Source organism: Miscanthus floridulus, chromosome 2, assembly GCF_019320115.1.
Source record: "Miscanthus floridulus cultivar M001 chromosome 2, ASM1932011v1, whole genome shotgun sequence".
Classification (NCBI taxonomy): domain Eukaryota; kingdom Viridiplantae; phylum Streptophyta; class Magnoliopsida; order Poales; family Poaceae; genus Miscanthus; species Miscanthus floridulus.
The window spans coordinates 3,020,440-3,042,905 of record NC_089581.1 but is presented as its reverse complement, the minus strand read 5'-3'; the positions used below and the strand labels follow the sequence as shown (position 1 = coordinate 3,042,905).

The 22,466-nt window shown below is 45.6% G+C and overlaps 1 protein-coding gene and 1 pseudogene across 1 annotated transcript; one reads left to right on the top strand and one right to left on the bottom strand.

The window, feature by feature from the left end:
* Positions 1–7,489: 7,489 nt before the first annotated feature.
* LOC136537652 (histone H1-like) lies at positions 7,490–11,622 on the bottom strand (annotated as a pseudogene).
* A 3,646-nt stretch (positions 11,623–15,268) lies between these two features.
* Positions 15,269–22,232, top strand: LOC136537651 (derlin-2.2-like). Its single transcript, XM_066529608.1, has 6 exons — positions 15,269–15,561; positions 15,671–15,770; positions 19,394–19,608; positions 19,716–19,799; positions 20,627–20,680; positions 21,567–22,232. Exons 1-6 carry the CDS (start codon positions 15,463–15,465, stop codon positions 21,762–21,764), a joined length of 750 nt encoding a protein of 249 aa, XP_066385705.1. The 5' UTR covers positions 15,269–15,462; the 3' UTR covers positions 21,765–22,232.
* The last annotated feature ends 234 nt before the right edge of the window (positions 22,233–22,466 follow it).

Genomic DNA, 22,466 nt, shown 5'->3' with positions numbered 1-22,466 from the left:
GACTGGGTCTTCTCCATAGAGAACATAGCAGAATGAATGCTGCTTATCGGTTGGTGAAATAACTTGGAGATATATGTAGTATTAGTAGGGTCCGAGCAGTTAGTTCTTTACTGGGCTCTTAGCCTTGGCTAGCCCAAAGTCCATAACGTCGAGCGCGGAGCTCGTGCACGTGTAGGAGGAACAGGCGTGACCAAGGAACCGTAGCCGACCACCTAGAACGCAGAGCGTGGATCCCGTAACACGTGTAGGGAGAGATCAGAGATTGGGTCTTCTCCATAGAGCATGAAACAAAACATGTGTTGCTCGGCGATTGGAGATTCATTTCAGAGATATGGAGAAACATGGCGGATTGTTTATGGCGATCACATAATGGAGATATGGAGAAACATGGCGGAGCATTTATGGTGATCTTGTGTTGGAGTTCGTTAAGGAGTAGCTTAGAGCTGGCGACCGTAAGTGGAAATTAAATCGTAACGAAGAAATAATGGAGACAAATTATGGCGACCAAAACTTTATTTATCATGGAGTGGAGAATACATATCTGGAGCGTTTTAAGGATAGAAACGTATAAGGTGCTCGATGTGCCATGAATTAGGGATATCGATTTCGTCCAAGTCGCATAGCCGATAAGACTCTGGTCGGGTAACCTCTTTGACCACGTAAGGCCCTTCCAAGAGCGAGGAGCTTGTGCATCCCTTCGGTTTTATGCTTTGTGCGGAGAACAAGGTCGCTGACAGCAAATGAACGACCTTTGATGTTGCGGTTGTAGTATCTTTGCAAGCCTTCTAGGTATTTGGCTGTGTGGATACAAGTGATCAGATGTTCTTCCTCGGCCGTGTCGATGTCCTCTGTCCGAACAGCTATGGCTTGCTCTTTATCATAATTTTCTACCCTAGGTGCTCGGAAGGCAATGTCCGCTGGTAGTATGGCTTCTGAGCTATAGACCAAGAAATATGGAGACACGCCGGTGCTACAACTAGCTTGAGTGCGCAGTCCCTAGACCATAGCTGATAGCTCTTTGAGCCATCTACTCGGATGTTTTTCTTCTTTCTGATATAGCCTCTTTTTTGGAGCATCAAGGATCATGTCGTTTGCCCGTTCGACCTGGCCATTGGCTCTAGGATGGGCAACGGAGACGTATTTGATGAAGATGCATCGGTCTTCGCAGAAGTCCTAAAAATGATGACTAGTAAATGTAGTTTTGAGGTCGGTGATAATGCTGTTTAGGAGACCGAATTTGTGGATGATATCTTCGAAGAGCTCGACTGTTTTCTTTGAAGTGGCCGAAATAAGCGGTTTGTATTCAATCCACTTGGAGAACTTATCGATGGCGATGTATACCTATCGGAAACCACCTAGCGCTGGCTTGAAAGGCCCGATCATGTCCAGTCCCTAGCAAGCAAAAGACTAGGAAGCTGAGATGGTCTACAGTTCTTGTGCCAGCATGTGGATTTGCTTGACAAAAAATTAGCATTCTTCATAAGTCGGACGAGGTCTTCTACATCAAAGATGGCCATGGGCCAGTAAAAACCAGCTCAGAAAGCTTTGTTGACCAGGTTTCTCGAGGCCGCATGGTTGTTGTAGGAACCAGAGTGAATTTCGAGAAGTAGTTTCACTCCTTGGGTGATGCATTTCGGCAGTATCCCTTCTTTGGCACTTTTCCTCATCTAGTTCCTATCCACCAGCACGTAATGCTTGCTTCTACAGATTAGGCGTTCAGGTTTAGTCTTGTCGATGGGTACTTCGACGCTGGTGAGGTACTTGATGAACTGTTCTCTCCAATCAGTGGCCAGCGAAGGTACTATAAGTACCAGCTGCTCAATGGGGGGGATTTCTTGAACTTCCTTCCCTTCCTTAATGGACGACGTAAAGAGGTCTTGAACGAAGACCCTAGGTGGAATCGCGACGTGAGAGGAGCCTATCTTGGATAGGTGGTCGGTGAGCTGATTTTGATCTCGTATCACATGGTGGTACTCAATACCATAGAACTTCCCTTTATGCTTCCTAATTTCGGCGTAGTATGCGTTTGTCTTCTCACTGGAGCAAGACCAGTCTTTGTTGAGTTAGTTGATAACCAGTGTGGAGTCCCCGTATACCATTAGGCGGTTGACGTCGATCTCAACGGCTATATGGAGTCTATGGAGACATGTTTTGTATTCGGCGGCATTGTTGGAAGCTGGAAAATGTATTCGAAAAACGTATCGGAGCTTATCCTTGGTCGGCGTAATGAACAGAATGCCAGCGCCAGCACCGTTGATGTTGAGGGCGCCATCAAAGTGCATCACCCAGTGCTCGGGGCAAGTAGCGGGGATGGGCTCTTGGATCTCGGTCCACTCAGCAATGAAGTCAGCGAGCATCTATGACTTGATGGTAGGCTTACTTCTGAATTCAATGGAGTAAGTGTCGAGCTCAATAGCCCACTTGATGATGCGGTCATTGGCCTCTTTATTGTGGAGAATGTCCCCTAGAGGAAACTCGATGACCACGGTGATCATGTAGTACTCAAAGTAATGGCGGAGCTTGCATGACATGATCAGAATAGCGTATAGCAGTTTCTAAACTTGAGGATAATGAGTTTTTGGCTCATTAAGGACTCCGCTGATGAAGTAGACCAGACATTGCACCTTATAGGCATGCCCGGCCTCCTTGCGTTCGACGATGATAGCTATGCTAACGACGTGAGAGGTGGCGGTGATGTAGATCAGTAGATTTTTGTCTGGTCAAGGTGCCATCATGATCGGAGGCTTCGTTAAAAACAACTTGAGCTGCTCGAAAGTTGTATCTACCTCCTTTGACCAGAAAAAGCGCTCGGAGGCCTTGAGGAGTTTGAAGAACGGTAGTCCCTTTTCGCTAAGGCGCAATATAAGCGGCTGAGAGCAGCCATGCAACCTGTAAGCTTCTATATATCCTTTACGCAAGTTGGGCGTTTCATGTTGGTGATGGTGGAGACCTTGTCGGGGTTGGGTTCGATGCCACAGGCGCTGACGATGTAGCCCAGGAGTATGCTGGATGGAACATCAAAGATGCACTTTGAAGGGTTCAACTTCCATCTATACCTTTTCAGGTTGGCAAATGTTTCTTCAAGGTCAGCGATGAGATTATTGGCGGTCTTGGACTTGATGACCACATCGTCGATGTAAGCTTCGATGGTGCGGCCTATCTGTTGATCGAGGCACATCTAGATGGCCCTTTGGTATGTGGCCCCGATGTTCTTGAGTCCGAAGGACAAGGTGGTGTAGCAGTACGCACCGAAAGGCATGATGAACGATATCTTGATCTGGTCATCTTCCTTGAGGGATATCTGGTGATAGCCGGAGTAATAGTCGAGGAAGGAGAGCAGTTCATAGCTGGCGGTAGAGTCTACAACCTCGTCTGTCTAAGGCAGACCGAAGGGGTCTTTAGGGTAGTGTTTGTTAAGATCAGTGTAATCAATGCACATTCTTCATTCTTTATTCTTTTTTGAACGAGAATAGGGTTTGCTAACCATTTAGGATGATACACTTCTTTTATGAATCCGGTAGCTGGGAGCTATTTTATTTCTACCCTAATAGCCTCCTTCTTGTCTGGCGTGAATCGTCGGAGCTTTTGCTTGATCGGTTTGGCGGTCAGCGAGACATTCAAGGAGTGCTCGATCTTCTCCCGTGATACCACTGGCATGTCTACAGGTTTCCAAGCAAACATGTCGGTGTTGGCATGTAGGAAGGAGATGAGCGTGCTTAACTATTTGGGGTTGAGATGAGCCCCAATCTTCATGGTCTTGGAGGGGTCATCGAGGCTGAGGCCAACCTCTTTGGTTTTCTTGGACTTGGCGAAGGCGCGAGGAGGCTCCAACAATGGGATCTCTAGGTCATCGGTGGGCACCATCTTGGCATCGGTGACCACACTAGCCATCTAGATGGAGAGGTCGGTGGCTTCGGTGAGGGCGAGACTCTTTATCTCGCAGGCGTAGGCGATGGAGAGGTTGGCTCGCAGGGCCAGGACTCCTATAGGGAAAGGCATCTTCAGCACCAGATAGGCATAGTGCGGTACGACCATGAACTTGGCTAGAGCTGGCCGACCAAGTATAGCGTGGTAGGCGGTGTTGAAGTCGGTGATGTAGAAGTTGATGTGCTCGATGCGGTAGTTGCTAGCCATGCTGAACTATACTGGTAGGGTGATCTCTCCAAGCGGTTTGGATGCCCTGCCAGGTACCATACCCCAGAAGCAGGAGTCAGAGAGTGTGAGATCTCCTATCCCGAGCCCTAGCTCCTTTAGGGCTCTGACAAAGAGGAGGTTCAGAGCGCTCCCGTTGTCGACGAGTACTTTTCTAAAAAACACTTTCTGGACGATTACGTCGAGGACAAGGGGGAAACGCCCTATGTAAGGGATGTCCGCCCACTGATCGCCCCTATTGAAAGTGATGGGGACCTTAGACCAGGGTCAATAGCTGGGGTTGGCGACGATGTCTTCCGCATTGACGGTGAGCACCCGACGTGCGGTGAGCTTCCGTTCTCTTCTACTTTCGGCGGAGGCGAGGCCCTCGAAGATGGTGGCGACCACCTTGTCGTGATCTTGGAAAGCATTGTTGTTGCCCCCAGGTGGTCGGTGGCCTCCGGCTCCGTCGTTGTTGTCGTCGTCCGATTTTTTGGCCTGGAACTCCTTAGCCAAGCCAAGGCAGTCCTTCATCTTATGCTTGGCATTTTTGTGGAGGAGGCACGGGCCCTCTAGGATCTTCTTGTATTGCTCGTCATAGTTGTGCTTGGCGTGAGGTTTATCAATGGCGGCGACGATGTGGTCTAATCGGCGACGGCGATATTGACCAAACTTGGATCCTTCTGGCCGATCACAGCCACTGTCCCGATGGTGACTGCGGTCATTGTAGCAGCAGTCGTTGTGGCACCGATCATCGGGGCGATCGTCGCTGCGGCGAGTTAAGCGATGAGTGTCGACATCCTCATTGAAGCGTACCTCGGCTTCCTCGACGTCGGCGTACTGGTTGGCGGTCGTAATCATCTCGTCAATCCCCATTGGAGGTTTGTGATTGAACTTAGAGCGGAGGTCACGGTGATGGAGTCCTCGGACGAAGGCGGTGATGACCTCAGCTTTTGTGATATTGGGAATAGAATTCCTCATCTCGGAAAAGCATCTGATGTAGCTACGGAGGAGCTTGGACGGCTTCTGGTAGATACAGTTCAGATCATGCTTGATGCCCGGCCGAGTACACGTAGCCATTTAGTTGTCGGTGAAGACCTTTTTCAGCTCTTCCTAGGATCCGATGGAGTCCGGGGCAAGGCTTGTGAACTAGTTCATCACGGTTGGCGTGAGCATGATAGGAAGATAGTTCGTCATGACACTGGTATCTCCTTCGGCGGCGCACACAGTAGTGGCGTAAGCCTGTAGCCACTGTGTGGGGTTTATCCTTCCCTCATAGGGCTCGACCCCAGTGATTTTAAAACCACGGAGCTATTGAAGTGTTCAAAGTGCCCTCGTGAATGTTGGGGGACCTTCGGGGTTGTCGGCGCCATGATCTGCAGTGTTGCCGGCGTTGAGCGGCTCGAGAGCTGAGTCTGGGTTATCGAACTCTTGCTCGTACTCTTGACGGTGGCGTACTTCTTCTTCATGGCGACCGAAGCGGCACTCATCGATACGTCGTCGTGTGTCTCAGAGATTATTGAGGTGCACTTGGATGTCCTGGTCGACCTCCTGGTCGTGTTGGCGAAGGTGTTCGATGCGATTGCCCCTAGCTCCCCCTAGAGGGGCTGTCTGTTGTCGTGGTGCTAGTCGGTGAAATGACTTGGGCGGCGATCAGATCTTGGCGCGACTGATCGGTGAATTGAGCTTGTGGAGTATGAAGGTCTCTGATCCTGGCGGATCTCGTTGACTTGGTAGTGCGCCGCTTTAAGCATGGCGGTAACCTTGGCGACCCCTGGTGTATGCGGGAGCCGGGCGAGCTCGTTGGCGGCTACGGCCAGGTTGGCGCTTTGGGTCTTGTAGACGTCGTGGCCGTCAACACGAACAAATTCATCGTCGAGGTTGCGGTGGAGTTGGAGTGGCCTTCCTTGCGAGTCAAGCTGAGCCTCGGCCATCGCAAGGGCAGCCTCGTTTGCTCGGCGCTGTGCACGGTTGATGTTCCTATTGACGCGGGCGACGCGGTCCTCCTCGGTTTCCCCTTCCCACAGGGGGCTGTCGACACTGACGTTAAAGATAGCGCCTCCACGGAAGGGAGGGAGAGGAGGTTGTTCGGTGGAGGTTTCAGCAACAGTATCCATAGAGCCCTAGGACTCGGAGTCTGGATTCTCCTCCAGGATGGTTTGGAGGGATGCTCCAGGGCGTTGGCCCACATGTAGCATGTTGACAGCCGATGGGAGCTAGTCGGCGATCTGGTCGGCGAGAGGATGGACATCTCCAACCTGGTCGGCGAATTTGCCCCGTATGGCCTCTTGATAAGTGGCGGTGATGTTGGTGAGCCCGAAGGATAGGACCGTAACCCCTAGAGTTTCTCGAGCAGCCTCCAATAGATCTGGACTGGAGGGTGGTCGGCGCTGAACTAGAGTGGTCAGAGCCGATTCCGTGATGGAGAGGCAATCGACAAGCTTCTGGCCAACCTGGTCGATGGATGCGATCAGGTCGTCGTTGTTGATTTGCCTCCTCAGGTAGCGGGGGAGCGGGCGGCGAGTTATAAGTGAAGATGACCTCGGAGGTGGTTTCGAGATCAGATCTACAATCGCAGGTGTTGGGGTGATCGGCATAATATCGATCTGCACCGGCTCGATGAGCTCTCTGACTCCGTCAGCGTTGATGATCCACGAGATCAATCCGACCGTGAAGATCTGGCTGGGCTGTGGGAGGGACGAAAAGCCTGCAGAACGTACCATCTTGTTCGATATAGAAACAGCACGCACACCCCTACCTGACGCGCCAACTATCGACAGAATATCGTCGGCGGTCCTCTGTGGGGTATCCCACGAAGGTAGATTGATCGGCAGATATGCATGTAATCAAGAACAAGAAGGCAATAGAGACACACGAGTTAGACCGGTTTAGACTGTCTGTATAACGTAATACCCTACTCATGTGGTCTGTTGGATTGTATTGGCTATCGTATGATATTACGTGAGTTTTGAGGGGGTCTCTGCCCGCCTTATATAGTCCAGGGGCAGAGTTACAAGTCGGTTAGATCTAGGAGATAACCGAAAAGTAATAACAAATTACAGAAATTATGGGATCATACGTATCCTAACAGATCTTGTAGTATCTTCAGGATATCTTCCCAGTGTCTTGCGGAAGGCGCCGAGCAGCATCGTGCCCCGCAAGGCTTCATCTTGTGGGCTGAGGCACCCCTGGGGGCGCAGCCCATGTGATCTGACGTGGGTATCCGAGGTCATACCCCCACAATGAGGGAGAAGCGGACGAGGTTCAAGAAGCTTTTAAAACATGTTTATGCATTGATTAGAATGTTTTGTAAATTTTTCCTAGATATTTTCCCATTTTTTTAAACTAAAATTTATTTTTTGAAGCTTCTAAATATACTTTAATGAGATTTAAAAAAATACTTTCAAGAAACATTTGAATCCACTCTTAACTACGGACTAATACAGGTCTTGGGTGATAAATGATAAATCGAACAGAAAGCACAAGCTACGGTGCATCATCTGATCTATGATAGAATTCAGTAACCAGTCAATACTACATGTTTCCTTATATATGTTGGAGAAAACACTAGCATGCCTCAACAGAGGACTAACAATCTAGTCTAGCATAATGGGTTATGAGTTGTTGCCTGCCATTGCCTTCAAAGCATCTTCGGCTGCAACTCTCTGCGGTACAAAATCTGGAAAAAAAAATTGCATGAACGAACTGATCAGTTCCTCATGCTTCATAGCATAGCAACAAATGTGGATAAAGAATTTACCTGAAAGGAACTTTAAACCCTTCTGACTGCAAACAGCTGTTGCTGAAAAATGAGAGCACAAGTTACATGAGATATGTACCAACAATAAAAATTGATAGATGGAAGCCAGGCTACAAGAACTATTTAGGACTCCCTCCGTTCTAAATTGTAAGTCAAAACATCTTACAATTTGGAATGGAAGGAGTACTACTTAAACTGCTAGGAAACAGGTTTGATTTTGATGGTGATTCTGAGATGAGTGCAATGGGAGTACAACTACGAATTGGATGAAAGATGTGAATAAATTCATGCATCACAATCCTAGATATACATTATCATGTTTAGGGGTCTTATTTTACCCTGAGAGTGAGCTTTAACAAAAGCATAGCTACGCACTAAGGCCCACAAGAACAAACAATAAAATAAGATTTCAGGGACCAGCCGTCTGTCTCTTTCACACAGCAGTTGTCTATTATAGTTCTATATTGATTGTTTGCATTTACTGTAGTACGATGCTTGACTGAAAAAAGAGAGATTCATCTAACTCAAATAGTACGGTTTTATCTGAGAATGGTCTTTTTACAACCACACAACACAAGGTACAGAAGCCTTGAACGTTTGGACAATAAGTTCAGAGGCATATTACACAAAGTCAGTAGTTCGGGCAAACTTTGAAGATCACTGCACTCAGGTCTTAGTAGATAATTTGTGTTTGAACAATCTGATGTTTTATGTGCACTTTTGATTGTTCTGTGTATTTCTTCCTCTGTACTTAAATGCAGCCACAGCTTGCGACTTTTGATTGCTTTTTTAAGAGCAGACGATGAAGAATATTAAGTTGGTTCTTTTTAGATAAAATGTAAACATTAAGTTGATAGGAAGCAAGAACCAACTTACAGAGATTATCATAAATAATGGACTTCTTACGATCCTTCACGGCATTGCAATAAGCATCCTCTGCAAACTTCCCCAAAAAGAACTCCTGCAATTAGAGGTGCAGCTACAATATCAGATTTCAGAAATCATTGCAAACACCAAATGTCAGCATGTATTCCAAACGAATGAATTTTACAGGGATGAAAGGTGCAAATTGTAGTAGTAGTAGTACAACCATCGTTCCCCCAACCCATCCCCCAGAAAAATGAGTATTAACAAAGAACAGGGACGGAAAGAAGCTACTCTCCAACAATCTTTTCTCTTGGTGCCATCTATCCCTCCATCCCCTGAAGACATTAATACAAAGCACTTAAATTTTTATGTCAATGATTTTGCTGGCAGTGGCAAGGCATCGGCTGTGTTAGCTTGCTAAGTGAGTAGAACATGTTTACTTGCCTCAATCAGCTAGTCAAGCCTATAATTCATAATTCATGTCTAGCTGCCCCTTGTAAATGCAAATCATCAACAGAACTCAGAAAAATTCTCCAAATACTAAGCTTCACTCGAGTTTTCTGCCCAGTCTATGAGTTTTTGAAATAACTTGTGGTCTAAAACGGCAACAGAATCAAACCCAGATGCGGCGTGTTATGTGGACAATCCAGTTAGCTACAGATCGTTTATTACCATGAAGACAAGTAGATACTAGTAATATAATTAATGCTTCTAACAGATGAACAAAAGTCAAAAGTGGCAGACAACAAATCTGGAAACCCCACACTAGGCCACAAACATCCTCTCTGGATATATGTAAGAATTACTATGTTATTAGGCCAATATAATCCTATTAACGAAATCCAGCAACTCAGTAACATAAATCTAATGTCTCAATGTACAAGAATACAATAAACAACAGTACAGCACCAATATTTCAGATAAGTCCCTGGCTCCCTGCAAGACAGTAAAGACACTAGCTTTATGTACAGTATTGGTCAACGCAGTACAGAAACATAAATCGAGCAGGGTGTGATTAGGAGAGCACATGTTCCTGAGCACATGTACAGAAACATAAATCGTTCTGATGTTGATTGCATCAATGCAGTAAATCTCAGGAAATCAATCCTAAGCTATTGGCACCAGATAGAATGATATGATGCTTTGCTAGAAAGTAGAAAATGTTTACTTCTCCAGATCAGATAGTGACGCCCACAATTCATATGTAGTTACACCTTGCAAATGTAAACTGACAACGAAATACAAATTCAAACCAATTTCACAGTAAGTTTGAGGGCAACTTCTTTCGGTGTACCCATTCACGGTGTACAGGGACAGATCCCGCAGGGTGAATTGGGGGTAGCACATGCTCATGTGGTTACAGGTTACAGCTGACAATATCTTAAGGCAATTCGTCGCACACCAAGTCGGCACTGATGGCATCACCAAAGTAAATCTACGTAACTCGATCGATTCAATCCTAAATCATCACAATCGGATAGAATGATGCAATGCTTTAATCCTCCGATGTCTAATTGCTAGCATAAACCATTGCATGCGGGGGAAGGAATCATACGGAAGCCTTATTGATGAGGAAGACAGCCTCACTGGAAGCGCGGATGGTAGCGTCCTCGACCCGCATCAGCTGCCGCACCCGCGCCATGGGGAAGCTGCACACACCCATGTCTGCCGCAGCCGCCTTCTGGTCCTTCCGCTTCTCCTTCACGGGCGTAGATGCGCGCGCCTCCCCATTGGCAGGCGCTTTCTTGGGGCTCTTGGCTTCCTTTTGGGGCTCATCGTCGCCGCGCTTCCTTTTGGTGGGCGTGGGCTTCTCGCGCTTGGCTTGCTTCTTCGTGGGCGAGGTCGCCGCCGCCGCGGGCTTCTGCGCTCTGGCCGGGTGACTGCTGCTGCTTCTTCGGCGTGGGCTTGTCCGCTTTGCCGGGTGACTGCAGCTTCTTCTTCGGCGTGGCCTTCTCCGCTTTGCCGGGTGACTGATGCTGCTTCTTCGGTGTGGGCTTCTCCGCTTTGCCGGGTGATTGCTGCTTCTTCGCGGGCGTCGCTGGCTTGCCGGGGGACTGCTGCTTCTTCGCGGGCGTCGCGGCCTTGCCGGGTGACTGCTGCTTCTTCGCGGGCGTCGCGGGCTTGCCGGTTGACTGCTGCTTCTTCGCGGGAGTGGCGGGTTTGCCTGCTGGCTTCTGCTTCTTCGCGGGCGTCGGGGACTTCCCGGCTGGCTTCTGCTTCTTTGCGGGCGTCGCGGGCTTCCCGGCTGGCTTCTGCTTCTTCCCAGATGTCGCGGGCTTCTCCGGCTTGCCGGATGGCTTGTGCTTCTTCGCGGGCGTGGCTTCCTTCTGGGGTTTGGGTTCCGGGCCTTCGCCGCCCTTCTTCCTCTTCTTCGCGGGCGTGGCCGCGTCGGCAGACGCCTGCTGCTTCTTACGCTTGCCGCCCACTTGGGGCTCTGGCTTGTCTCGCTTCTTCTTCGCGGCCGCCGGCTTCTCCTTGGTGGTTTTGCGCGGTTTGGAGGCCGACTGCGCCTTGGCGCTGGCGGCCGCGGCCTCCTCTGAAGCCTGCTTAGGCCGGCTCTTGGAGCCGGGGGCCGCGCTGCCGTTGCGCTGGGTGGAGGGAGCGGCGGGCTTGACTGGGGTGGGCTTCATCCCAGCCATGTCGCGCCCGCCGCCGCCGCCGCCGAAACCCTCGCCGCGAGCTCAAAAAGCGGTGGTGCGTGGTGGTTCGTTGCAGAGTTCAAAATTTTCTCGGGGCCGCGCGGCCGCTTCCAGACTTTTCAGCTCCACAAACAATGGAGCCACCGAGACAGGGCCAAGGGAGGAATGTCAAAATGTTAATTCTACACCTAGCTCGAGCGTTGAATACTTTATTCCTCTTCTCCGGCGGGCATGGGCTCTCTCCCTCTTTTTTATCTCCAACGGACTTAGAAGAGATTTTTAGAAAGTCGGCGGGATAGGATGATGAGGGCGGAAGAGACGGCAGCAAGGTGAAGGTGTCAGTGACGCCGCCAGAGCGAGCGGTGGAGGAGGCGGCCATGGCGGCGGGGGGGGGGGGGGGGGGGGGGGGGGGGGGGGGGGTTTCGAGACCCTACCGCGTCACGATGGGGCAGTGGGTGGCGGCGGCGCGTGCGGAGGAGAAAGATGCGTAGAGAGACGAATCTGAGTGTGTTTTTTTTATCCCAAAACACTCGGTGTAGGACCAAGACTCTTCTTTTTTTGAGGAGAGGCTATATTAGCTTAATACAAGTTGTTGACCTAAAGCGCTAAAACCATCGTACGCATAGGCCAATTGTGCAAACTCATGTGGTTGCATAATTTTAATCTATCTTTGTATGAATTTCTTTTCACTTATGTAAAGCATCAACTACTTCAATCACCTCTTCCATGCTGAACCAAAGTTAGGATAGTTGTCCCCTCTTGTGGACCAGAAGATGCACCACTATGTAGCTTGATTCAAGAATTCAACATTATTGGTACCGTTCTGTCGCTAAGCTAAGTCCCTCACAACAACCCAATGCTTCAACCCTCTCCAACTATGGGCCCTACGGACGCATCTCCACGATGATAAGGCCTTCCGTAGTGTATGGCTCAAGTGATGCCCGAAATGGAGAGAGAGATAATGTTTAGACATCACTCTCACACTGTATGAAGTGATACCTATTACAAATGACTCTTGAAAATAGGGATCGTATCATCTATTTCGAGTCGATGCCCATAGATAATATATTAGTGATGACTGTAGCAAGTGGTTCTTTTCTCACACAAATCATCGGATGGAGAGAAAACTCACTCTACTTTGTTGCAGATGGCTTTGGTGCCTTGTTTTTGTACACTATAGCACTGATGGACCGATGCTTATTTGCTCATGTAGGGTCCATTATTTCTTGGGCATCACTGCTACACAACGGACTGTCTAATTGGACTTGTCCATTAGAGTTTGACACCTTAGTCCTACCTCTCTAATTGACATTAGCCTGAATCCATTTCTAATCTGCTGCCACTCAGATATGCTTCTTCCAAGGGGTTCTTTCCTTTTGTATTGACCAGTAGAGACATGTTTTCCTTTGTTATCAATCGACACAACTTATTATATAACGATTCATATTTTCACCCAATAGTGTTATAGCCTTATACAAACACCATTGAACCAGCAAAGGACATATGCTCAACTTCATTTCACAGCCCCAATCAACTAAGCCGTACATAGGAGAAAATATATTAGTTTAGGAATTTTTGAGATGCAATCCAAATTGAATCCTTAATTATTCGCCTGCACTTCTATTGCCTATTGAAACAAGTGTGCATTATAAATCTTTAATCGGCATAGGGTTCAAGAGAAACTCTGTTTCTTTAAAATCACATCACACACGTATACATTCAAATGTATACGCACATTTATTCCCATAAACACATGCGCGCACATCTTGTTCTTTTAGCCTCACTAGGAGTGTCATCTACCAATAAAAAATAAATAGTTGAAATTGTGAGTCCTCATGCCAAGCTGAATACTCAAACTCAAGTGCACATATTCCAGTTTAAGAACCTAATTAACTGATCTACACCCAATTGACCATAGTAGCTCAATTGCGAGAATAGAATGACCGCTTCTCAAGAAGGATGGAAAATATTAAGATAGGTGTCTAGAAAAAAAAAAGAAAATATGAAGTTCGTTTGTATTCATATGTTCCAACTAAAATACTCTATTAATGTGTTGCTCTATGTACATCTTGTTTGGTAAGATATATATCTCAAGCATATAAATTGATTTAACAAAAGACAACTACTGATTTTTGATCGCACACTCATTTTGTCTTATTATTATTCCTCTATCCTACCCCCTTCGGTCTAGTTTATAAGACATTTCACATAAGTCAAGAGTCAAACTTTTATAATCTTTGACTAATAATTTTAACTATTACAATACAAACTTAATGCTATTGAATTTATAACCAAATGTACTATCTAATAATCATAAGTTTATAGCCATAAATAGTATAATATAAATAAATGGTTAAAATATAATTTAGAAGATCATGTCACATTTAACTACGTCTTATAAATTGGACCAGAGGAATTAGTCAATTTTGACTCTATTTACATATAAACTAAGGCTCGTCCTTACCCAAAAGGCAAAATTTATGTCTATCGACAACCACTCACACTCAGCTTGACAACTTCCCACTAGTGGCTTCTCATGCTAAACTACTATCATAAACGGTTAAACCACCTCTATAAGCCCATGGAACAAAGTCCAACACATTAAACTTCCTATATCCAAAGACATTTGCTTCGAATGGAGCTTAGCTAGAACCAATATGCATGGGCCATGTGCACCTCACTTCAAAATTTACAATCATCGACGGATATAATAGAATATATTAGATCCCGTCGATTGCTAGAAATCGGCCTTATTTTCCTTCTGTTACTCACCATCTAATGCGCACTGGTCCCCTCTCAATCTAGGATCAAGTTTTACCACTGTGTTGAAAAGAGCATAGAAGGCATGCAAAAATACGATACTAGCGTCCTGTTCGCTTGGCTTATAAGTCGTACTTTTTCAGTCAACGAATAATATTTTTCTCTTACAACAAATCAGCCAATAATACTTTAGCTTATCAGCCAAGCGAACTGGGCATTAAGTGAACTTTAGTAAAAACATGGAGCAAGAGATACTCTTATTATTTATACCATCTTAACGAAGCTAAGACGATGTAGTATTTTCTGTTCAAGTTTAAAGTCGTCTGGGAGAACTTTCAACAAGTGACTAAGGGGGTGTTATCTTAAGATAAGTTTAAGCCGAGCCACAACATCTACTTTAGGGGGTGTTTGGTTTCTATAGGAAAATTTTAGTCCCTGTCTCATTGGATGTTTGAACACATGCATGAAGTATTAAATATAGACGAAAAAAATAACTAATTGCATAGATTGTGGCTAATTTGCGAGACGAATTTTTTAAGCCTAATTAGTCCATGATTTGACAATGCTGTGCTACAGTAAATATGTGCTAATGGTGGATTAATTAGGCTTAATAAATTCGTCTCGTAAATTAGTCTCCATCTGTGTAATTAGTTTTATAATTAACTCATATTTAGTTCTTCTAAATAGCATCCGAACGTCCGATATGACATGGACTAAAATTTAGTCCAGGAAACCAAACACCCCCTTAGTCCTACGGAACACCTTATAAGAATTTCACTTTCTAGTTCATCCTAGAACATATTTGCATACATATACTCCCATACAAAGCATCGTAATAACTTTTTGTTAAATCATGAATTTATAGGACCATAATAACAAAGAGAAATAATTGAAGCAAGGAGGAGGGTCACCTGGAGTGTCCCCGCTCCAAAACAAAAAACAAAAAAAAAAAAAAAAGCGGACGGCTGCCACCATGGATCCGACGTGTCCATCCTTCAATTGGTGATACAGACGTCATAGCGACCGACGCATCTGCCAGGCCCACAGGTTCCTCCCCTGGGCGCCCACAGGTCAGTGACACGCGCGCGGCCATTGCGAAAGGATTAAGACCGCGCCGCCTTCTATCCCTCTCCGTCCTCCCCGGACGCCCGTCTCGTCCGTTCCCCTCCATCTGATCTCCACGATTCCACCCACACCCACCTCGTGTGCTCCGACCGCTCCTCGATTTGATCACCGATTTGGACCGATTAGGGTTTACCAGTGAGCGAGCGAGAGAGAGGAAAGGGGATTCGCTCTCGTGGGGAGATGGCGCAGGCGGTGGAGGAGTGGTACCGGCAGATGCCTATCATCACGCGCTCCTACCTCACCGCCGCCGTTGTCACCACCGTCGGCTGCACCCTCGACGTACCGGCTCTCCCTCTCTCTCCCATGATTAGGAGATGCATCTCTCTCGCCCCCCCGTTGCTAGGATATCTAATCTCCTCTTTTTCGTTGGCTGGCCCCGGCTGTGCAGATCATTTCGCCGTATCACCTGTACCTCAACCCGAAGCTCGTCGTGCAGCACTACGAGATCTGGCGCCTCGTCACCAACTTCCTCTACTTCCGCAAGATGGGTATGCGCTCCGTGCCCTCTATCCTAGCCTCCAAGTGCGACCCGTTGTGATGTGCCAACTATATGTTGTGTGGTGTGGATAGGAGTGGTTGTTGTAGAGGATACTGGTTTTCCACTGTGATAGGAGGTTTTGGAATTTTCTGTGTAAATGCCACTCCATTTGCCACCCTATATATATAGCATACGCAAGGAGTGCTAATTTAATGTATTCTGTGCTTGGCTATGAAAACCAGTAACTGATATTCGTTAGCTAGCCACGTAGTAGTGGCTAGATGTGGCTTTGCCAGCCTAATTGCGTGGGTTGGCGATGATGTATGGTTACTAGCTCGTCAGCTGGTTTGTTGTATATGACCTAGTACAACAACAACAACAAAGCCTTTAAGTCCCAAACAAGTTAGGGTAGGTTAGAGTTGAAACCCAGCAGAAGCAATCAAGGTTCAGGCACATGAATAGCTGTCTTCCAAGCACTCCTATCTAAGGCTAAGTCTTTGGGTATATTCCATCTTTTCAAGTCTCCTTTTATTGCCTCTACCCAAGTCAACTTCGGTCTTCCTCAACCTCTCTTCGCGTTATTATCCTGGCTTAGGATTCCACTACGCACCGGTGCCTCTAGAGGTCTCCGTTGGACATGTCCAAACCATCTCAACCGGTGTTGGATAAGCTTTTCTTCAATTGGTGCTACCCATAATCTATCACGTATATCATCGTTCCGAACTCGATCCCTTCTTGTATGACCGCAAATCCAACGCAACATACGCATTTCCACGACACTTATCTGTTGAACATGTCGTCTTTTCGTAGGCCAACATTCTGCACCATACAACATAGCAGGTCTAATCGCCGTCCTATAAAACTTGCCTTTTAGCTTCTGTGGTACCCTTTTGTCACATAGGACACCAGATGCTTGGCGCCACTTCATCCACCCTGCTTTGATTCTATGGCCAACATCTTCATCAATATCCCCGTCTCTCTGTAGCACTGATCCTAAATATCGAAAGGTATCCTTCCTAGGCACTACTTGACCTTCCAAACTAATATCTTCCTCCTCCTGAGTAGTAGTGCCGAAGTCACATACTCACATCTCATATACTTGGTTTTAGTTCTACTGAGTTTAAAACCTTTGGACTCCAAAGTCTCCCGCCATAACTCAAGTTTCTGATTCACTCCTGTCCGGCTTTCATCAACTAGCACTACATCGCCTGTGAAAAGCATACACCAAGGGATGTCCCCTTGTATGTCCCTTGTAACCTCATACATCACTAAGGCAAACAAATAAGGGCTCAAAGCTGACCCTTGATGTAGTCCTATCATAATCGGGAAGTCATCCGTGTCTCCATCACTTGTTCGAACTCTAGTCACAACATTGTTGTACATGTCCTTAGTGAGCCCGACGTACTTCGTTGGGACTTTATGTTTGTCCAAAGCCCACCACATAACATTCCTTGGTATTCTATCATAAGCCTTCTCCAAGTCAATAAAAATCATGTGTAGGTCCTTCTTCTCCCTATACCGCTCCATTACTTGTCTTATTAAGAAAATGGCTTTCATGGTTGACCTTCCGGGCATGAAACCAAATTGGTTCATAGATACCCGCGTTATTGCTCTCAAGCGATGCTCGATAACTCTCTCCCATAGCTTCATAGTATGACTCATCAATTTAATTCTTCGGTAATTAGTAAAACTTTGAATATCCCCTTTATTCTTGTAGATCGGTACCAGTATACTTTTCCGCCACTCACCAGGCATCTTGTTCGATCGAAAAATATGGTTGAACAGCTTGGTTAGCCATACTATAGCTATGTCCCCGAGGCATCTCCACACCTCGATTGGGATACCATCCGGTCCCATCGTTTACCTCCTTTCATCCTTTTCAACGCCTCTCTGACCTAAGATTCTTAGATTCTCCGCACAAAGCGCCTATTGGTGTCATCAAAAGAGTCATCCAACCGAAAGGTTGTGTCCGTATTCTCACCATTGAACAATTTGTCAAAATACTCTTGCCATCGATGTCGGATCTCATCCTCCTTCACCAAGAGATGCTCCCTTTCATCCTTAATGCACTTAACTTGGTTGAAGTCCCTTGTCTTTCTCTCACGAACCCTAGCCATCCTATAAATGTCCTTCTCTCCTTCCTTCGTACTCAAATGTTGGTAAAGATCCTCGTACGCTCTACCCTTTGCCACACTTACAGCTCGCTTTGCAGTCTTATTTGCCACCTTGTACTTCTCTATGTTGTCCACACTCCTGTCATGGTACAAGCGTCTATAGCATTCTTTCTTCTCCTTAATAGCCCTTTGGACTTCCTCGTTCCACCACCAAGTATATGACCTAGTAGATCCTCTCCTTTTTTTTCTTTGAGATGTGTTAGGCCCTTTTTTAGTACATTGGTTTCAAGGGCATTGTTTGTTAATTGATGAGAATATGCATCATGTTGATATGTTAGAATGGAAGCTTTGTGCACACCCGGTGTCCAGCGAGGAAGGTCTGCACCCAGTGCATTGCGCCATCTATTTATGTTTTTGGGAGCTGCTGTGCATAACATCAATTTTGAATGCAAAACTTATCCATGTGTTTTGCTGGTCTTCTTCTGTAATTCTATGTCAAACTCATCAGCAAAATAATTATTATACTCTCTCCGTTCCAAATTATAAGTCGTTCCAACGTTCTTGGAAAGTCAGGATCTCAAGTTTGACCAAATTTATATAATAAAATAATAACATTTAAGATGCTACATAAGTATAATTGGATTCTTCATTAATTATATTTTCATGGTATTATTTAATTGACATGGGGGGAGGCAATAAAAAGAGATTTGAAAGCTTGGGATATACCTAGAGATCTATGTTTGAATAGGAGTGCTTGGAAAGCAGCTATTGAAGTGCCTGAACCGTGACTTGGGGCTCTTGGTGGGTTTCAACTCTAGCCTACCCCAACTTGCTTGGGACTGAAAGGCTATGTTGTTGTTGTTGTATCTATTTGATGTCATAAATCTTTGTAATTCTCTCTATAATTTTGGTCAAACTTGAGATGCTTTGACACTCCAAGAAAGTTGGAATGACTTATAATTTGGGATTGGGGGGGGGGGGGGGGGGGGGGGGGGGGGGGGGGGGGGGGGGGGGGGGAGTATTTGTAAACTCAACTTCTAAGCTCTACTCCTATAGAGTAAATTGGAGAAGTATCTTCCCCTGCACCATCGAGCCTTTTTATGTTAACCTGATTCAGTATCATTAATCTTAGTTGTGCCACAATCCACATGGGCTGCTTTAGGAGTCATTCCTTATGACTGAATTGGGTGTGCACAGTTTACAGATTCTTATTTATGAGTTAACATTGGTTATCTAACTAATTCAATTGCCACAAGAGATCATCAAATGAATCCAGAGACTGGACAAAGCCACTGGTTTGCATCTGAATATTCGAACATCTAGAACCAGTGACTCTGGACACAATGCTAGTTTGTATGCATTTGACAGCATGGAAATGCTTATATTCTTGGCTTATTGCATGTTTACAGTTGCACCATTCCAGACTTATAACTACTGTTAGACTTAGACTGCTTACTGTTTATTTGCATCTCAAGTGCTGCACCCTTATTATAAAAACTTACTCTCTTTCTTTTTCCAGATTTGGATTTTCTGTTCCACATGTTTTTTCTTGCACGATACTGCAAGCTTCTGGAGGAGAACTCATTTAGAGGAAGAACTGCCGACTTTTTCTACATGCTCTTGTTTGGTGCTACTGTCCTAACTGGCATTGTTCTGATCGGAGGGATGATACCTTACATTTCCGAGACATTTGCCAGAATTCTGTTCTTGAGCAATTCATTGACGTTTATGATGGTATGGGATTACCAGCGCTTATTATTGTAAATAAAAATGTCTGAATTTAATAGTAGGTTTGAGAAAGTCTTACATTGGTAACTCTGATTTCTGATATGGCATGGCAGGTTTATGTCTGGAGCAAGCACAACCCTTTCATCCATATGAGTTTTCTGGGCCTGTTCACCTTTACGGCTGCTTACTTACCATGGGTAAGTGTTCTTTTGCCCTGTTTCTTGAATGCCACATCAGCCAGATTCACGTTAAGTTATTTTTATGATGACCGTGTATCACACCAATCATCTTTCTTATGAGGTTATGTCTGAATGTTCCATGACATCTGAAATGTGCAATTCTGTTGGTTGCACATCCTTATATGTATGCAAGGGAAATGCAGTACTTAGTGGCATGGTTTTTAAAAACCATCCTTCTGTATTTGGGAGGGTCACATGACATAAATCACATTTGTTGTTTTTAGGCTTGACTGTTTTTCTTTGTCCAATGATCTAATTATATGCTGGACTTTTCTGAGAACCTGTGGCGTACAGATGTTTTTTATTAACTTGACTGCTTTGCTTCTTTTGTTATGATTTACTAACTTCACAATTCAGTAACTAAGGTTCTGGCACAAGAAGGATTGGCCTATTTTTAACGTACTGAAATTGTATAGAAATATGTAGGAAGAAGCTATTATTTCCTTTGCTCTGTTGTCATTTTGTTCAAGTGGTGCCTGACCTGAGGTGGGAGATAAATGAATACTGTAACCTCTTAATTCATATGATTGGACCATTGATGAGGAATAGATGTTCACAATATACATATCACATATCAGAAATGTTTATATTTGCCTAAATGAACAGTAAGTTTCAGGTTGGGAGGAATTGTGAAACAGGCGATCACTATTAATTTTTGTTCTTAAAGAAGGCTTTGTGATTTTCTTCAATTAGATTATTTGGGAGTGAATGATCAGTTTGGTGAAATTGAGCTCCAACCAAGCAGAACATGGCCATTATCTTGATTGTTTTATCTTGAATTGCAGGTCCTTTTGGGCTTCTCTATCCTCGTTGGGAGCAGCACATGGGTGGATCTCTTGGTATGTTTCTTCTAGTTCAGATGAATCTATAGTAATCATTACAGTTTGGATTAATGAATTTGTTGGAAAAAATCCTTTTCTAAGGAGTTGTTTTTCCTTGGTGCGTGCTTATAGGAATAGTGCTTATTTCCACTATTTTCTGTCAGCCACAACCGGGCCACATGAATGTAACTGTTGGCTATTCGCTTGCATATGTGACCTTGGTTTGGCATTCCTATGTGCCAATGTGTGGTAGATTAGTTTGTAAGCTTTTGAATTGTTGATGAATGTATGTAGTCCATCTAGTTTTGCATTTTTCTGCACAACACAAGTTGTCTATAGGTGATTTCGAAGCTTGTTCAGCATGTCAAAAAAAAAGGTAAAAAAGGTATGTCCACTAAGGTTAGTACACTTGCCTTCACGGTTGGGATGGGCGTACCCAGTGCAGAGAGCTCCCGCTCTGTGCGGGGTCTGGGGAAGGGTGTTAGTGGCAAGCCTTACCCTCGCCTGTGCAATGCGAGGAGACTGCGACTTGAACCCGGGACCTTCCGGTCACAGGCGGTAAGACTCTACCGCTTGCACCAGGCCCGCCCTTCATGGTTGGGATCAGAATGATAAATCAGTTTGCCCCTGGAACTTGTATTGATGTTAGCATAGTGGAGGTACAATTGTTACTCTCATTAGAATACTAGATTACCTCTTCCACTCTTTATGGGCTACTGCCATCTTGATTGAAATTGTTATGGTGTCCTGAATCATGAACTTTACTGGACTCCATATGCGTGATTGAATTGACAAAGGAGCCTCGTGTAGTTTGCTTGTATAGCATTCTGATTGTCACCTTGATCATTCTCTGTTCTTGGGAGGAAGGAGTAATATCTCTAACTGATATAACATTTCTTTTCAGGGTATGATTGCTGGACATGTGTACTACTTTCTGGAAGATGTATACCCACGGATGACTGGCCGTCGCCCCCTGAAGACACCGTCCTTCATCAAGGCGCTATTTGCTGATGATAATGTTGTGGTAGCACAGCCACCCAATGCTGGGATGGGTGCCGGTGCAAGGTTTGGTGCTGTGGGTCTAGATCCCCAGGCTCAATGATGAATTACTTCCAGTGACCTGAGGCAGTGACTGATCTGAGATGCGGCGGTTTGTTTTCTCAGCGCAAATTGCGGAACTGTACAAGCCATTGTTCTTGTGTATTTATACAGGCTAGATGAGAGTTATTGTGCATAACAAAAGATTAGTAGTATCCGAGGCAGCTAAGTTTCTCACCTGTTGCCAGGGTCCGAAGGAAATGGTTTATGATGGGCAAACAGGCCAACCCTAGCCCTGTTGTGGAAACTTGTTCTTGCGACGGTTTAACATCCGACCTGCTACCCTTTCATGCATCAGTGAGTTTAGTCTAGGAAACTCTTTCAACCAGGGTTAAGTTTGATGCTTTGGCAGCGAGAATTTGTATGGAGCATTGTAAGTGCAGAATGGTGCAAGACTGCAAGGAATGGCTCTTTGCTTGGAACATGGATGGCGTTTGATGCCCCCTACGATTCAGTTGTTGTTTCATCAATCTCTGGATGATCTGGTGTCCTCAAAATTGCTGTGGCAGTATCTGTCCATTTTTCTTTCATCAGTTGCTCTTCGAGTTTAAAATCGTCCCTCGTCATTTGCAAGTGCTGTAGCCGACTACCATATTTTTTTTGCCTGTTATAAAATGTTTCAGTTTGATGAAACAGTATATACGAACTAGAGCCCCCCCCCCCCCCCCCCCCCCCCCCCCCCCCCCGCGAATCTGTAGCCAGTCAA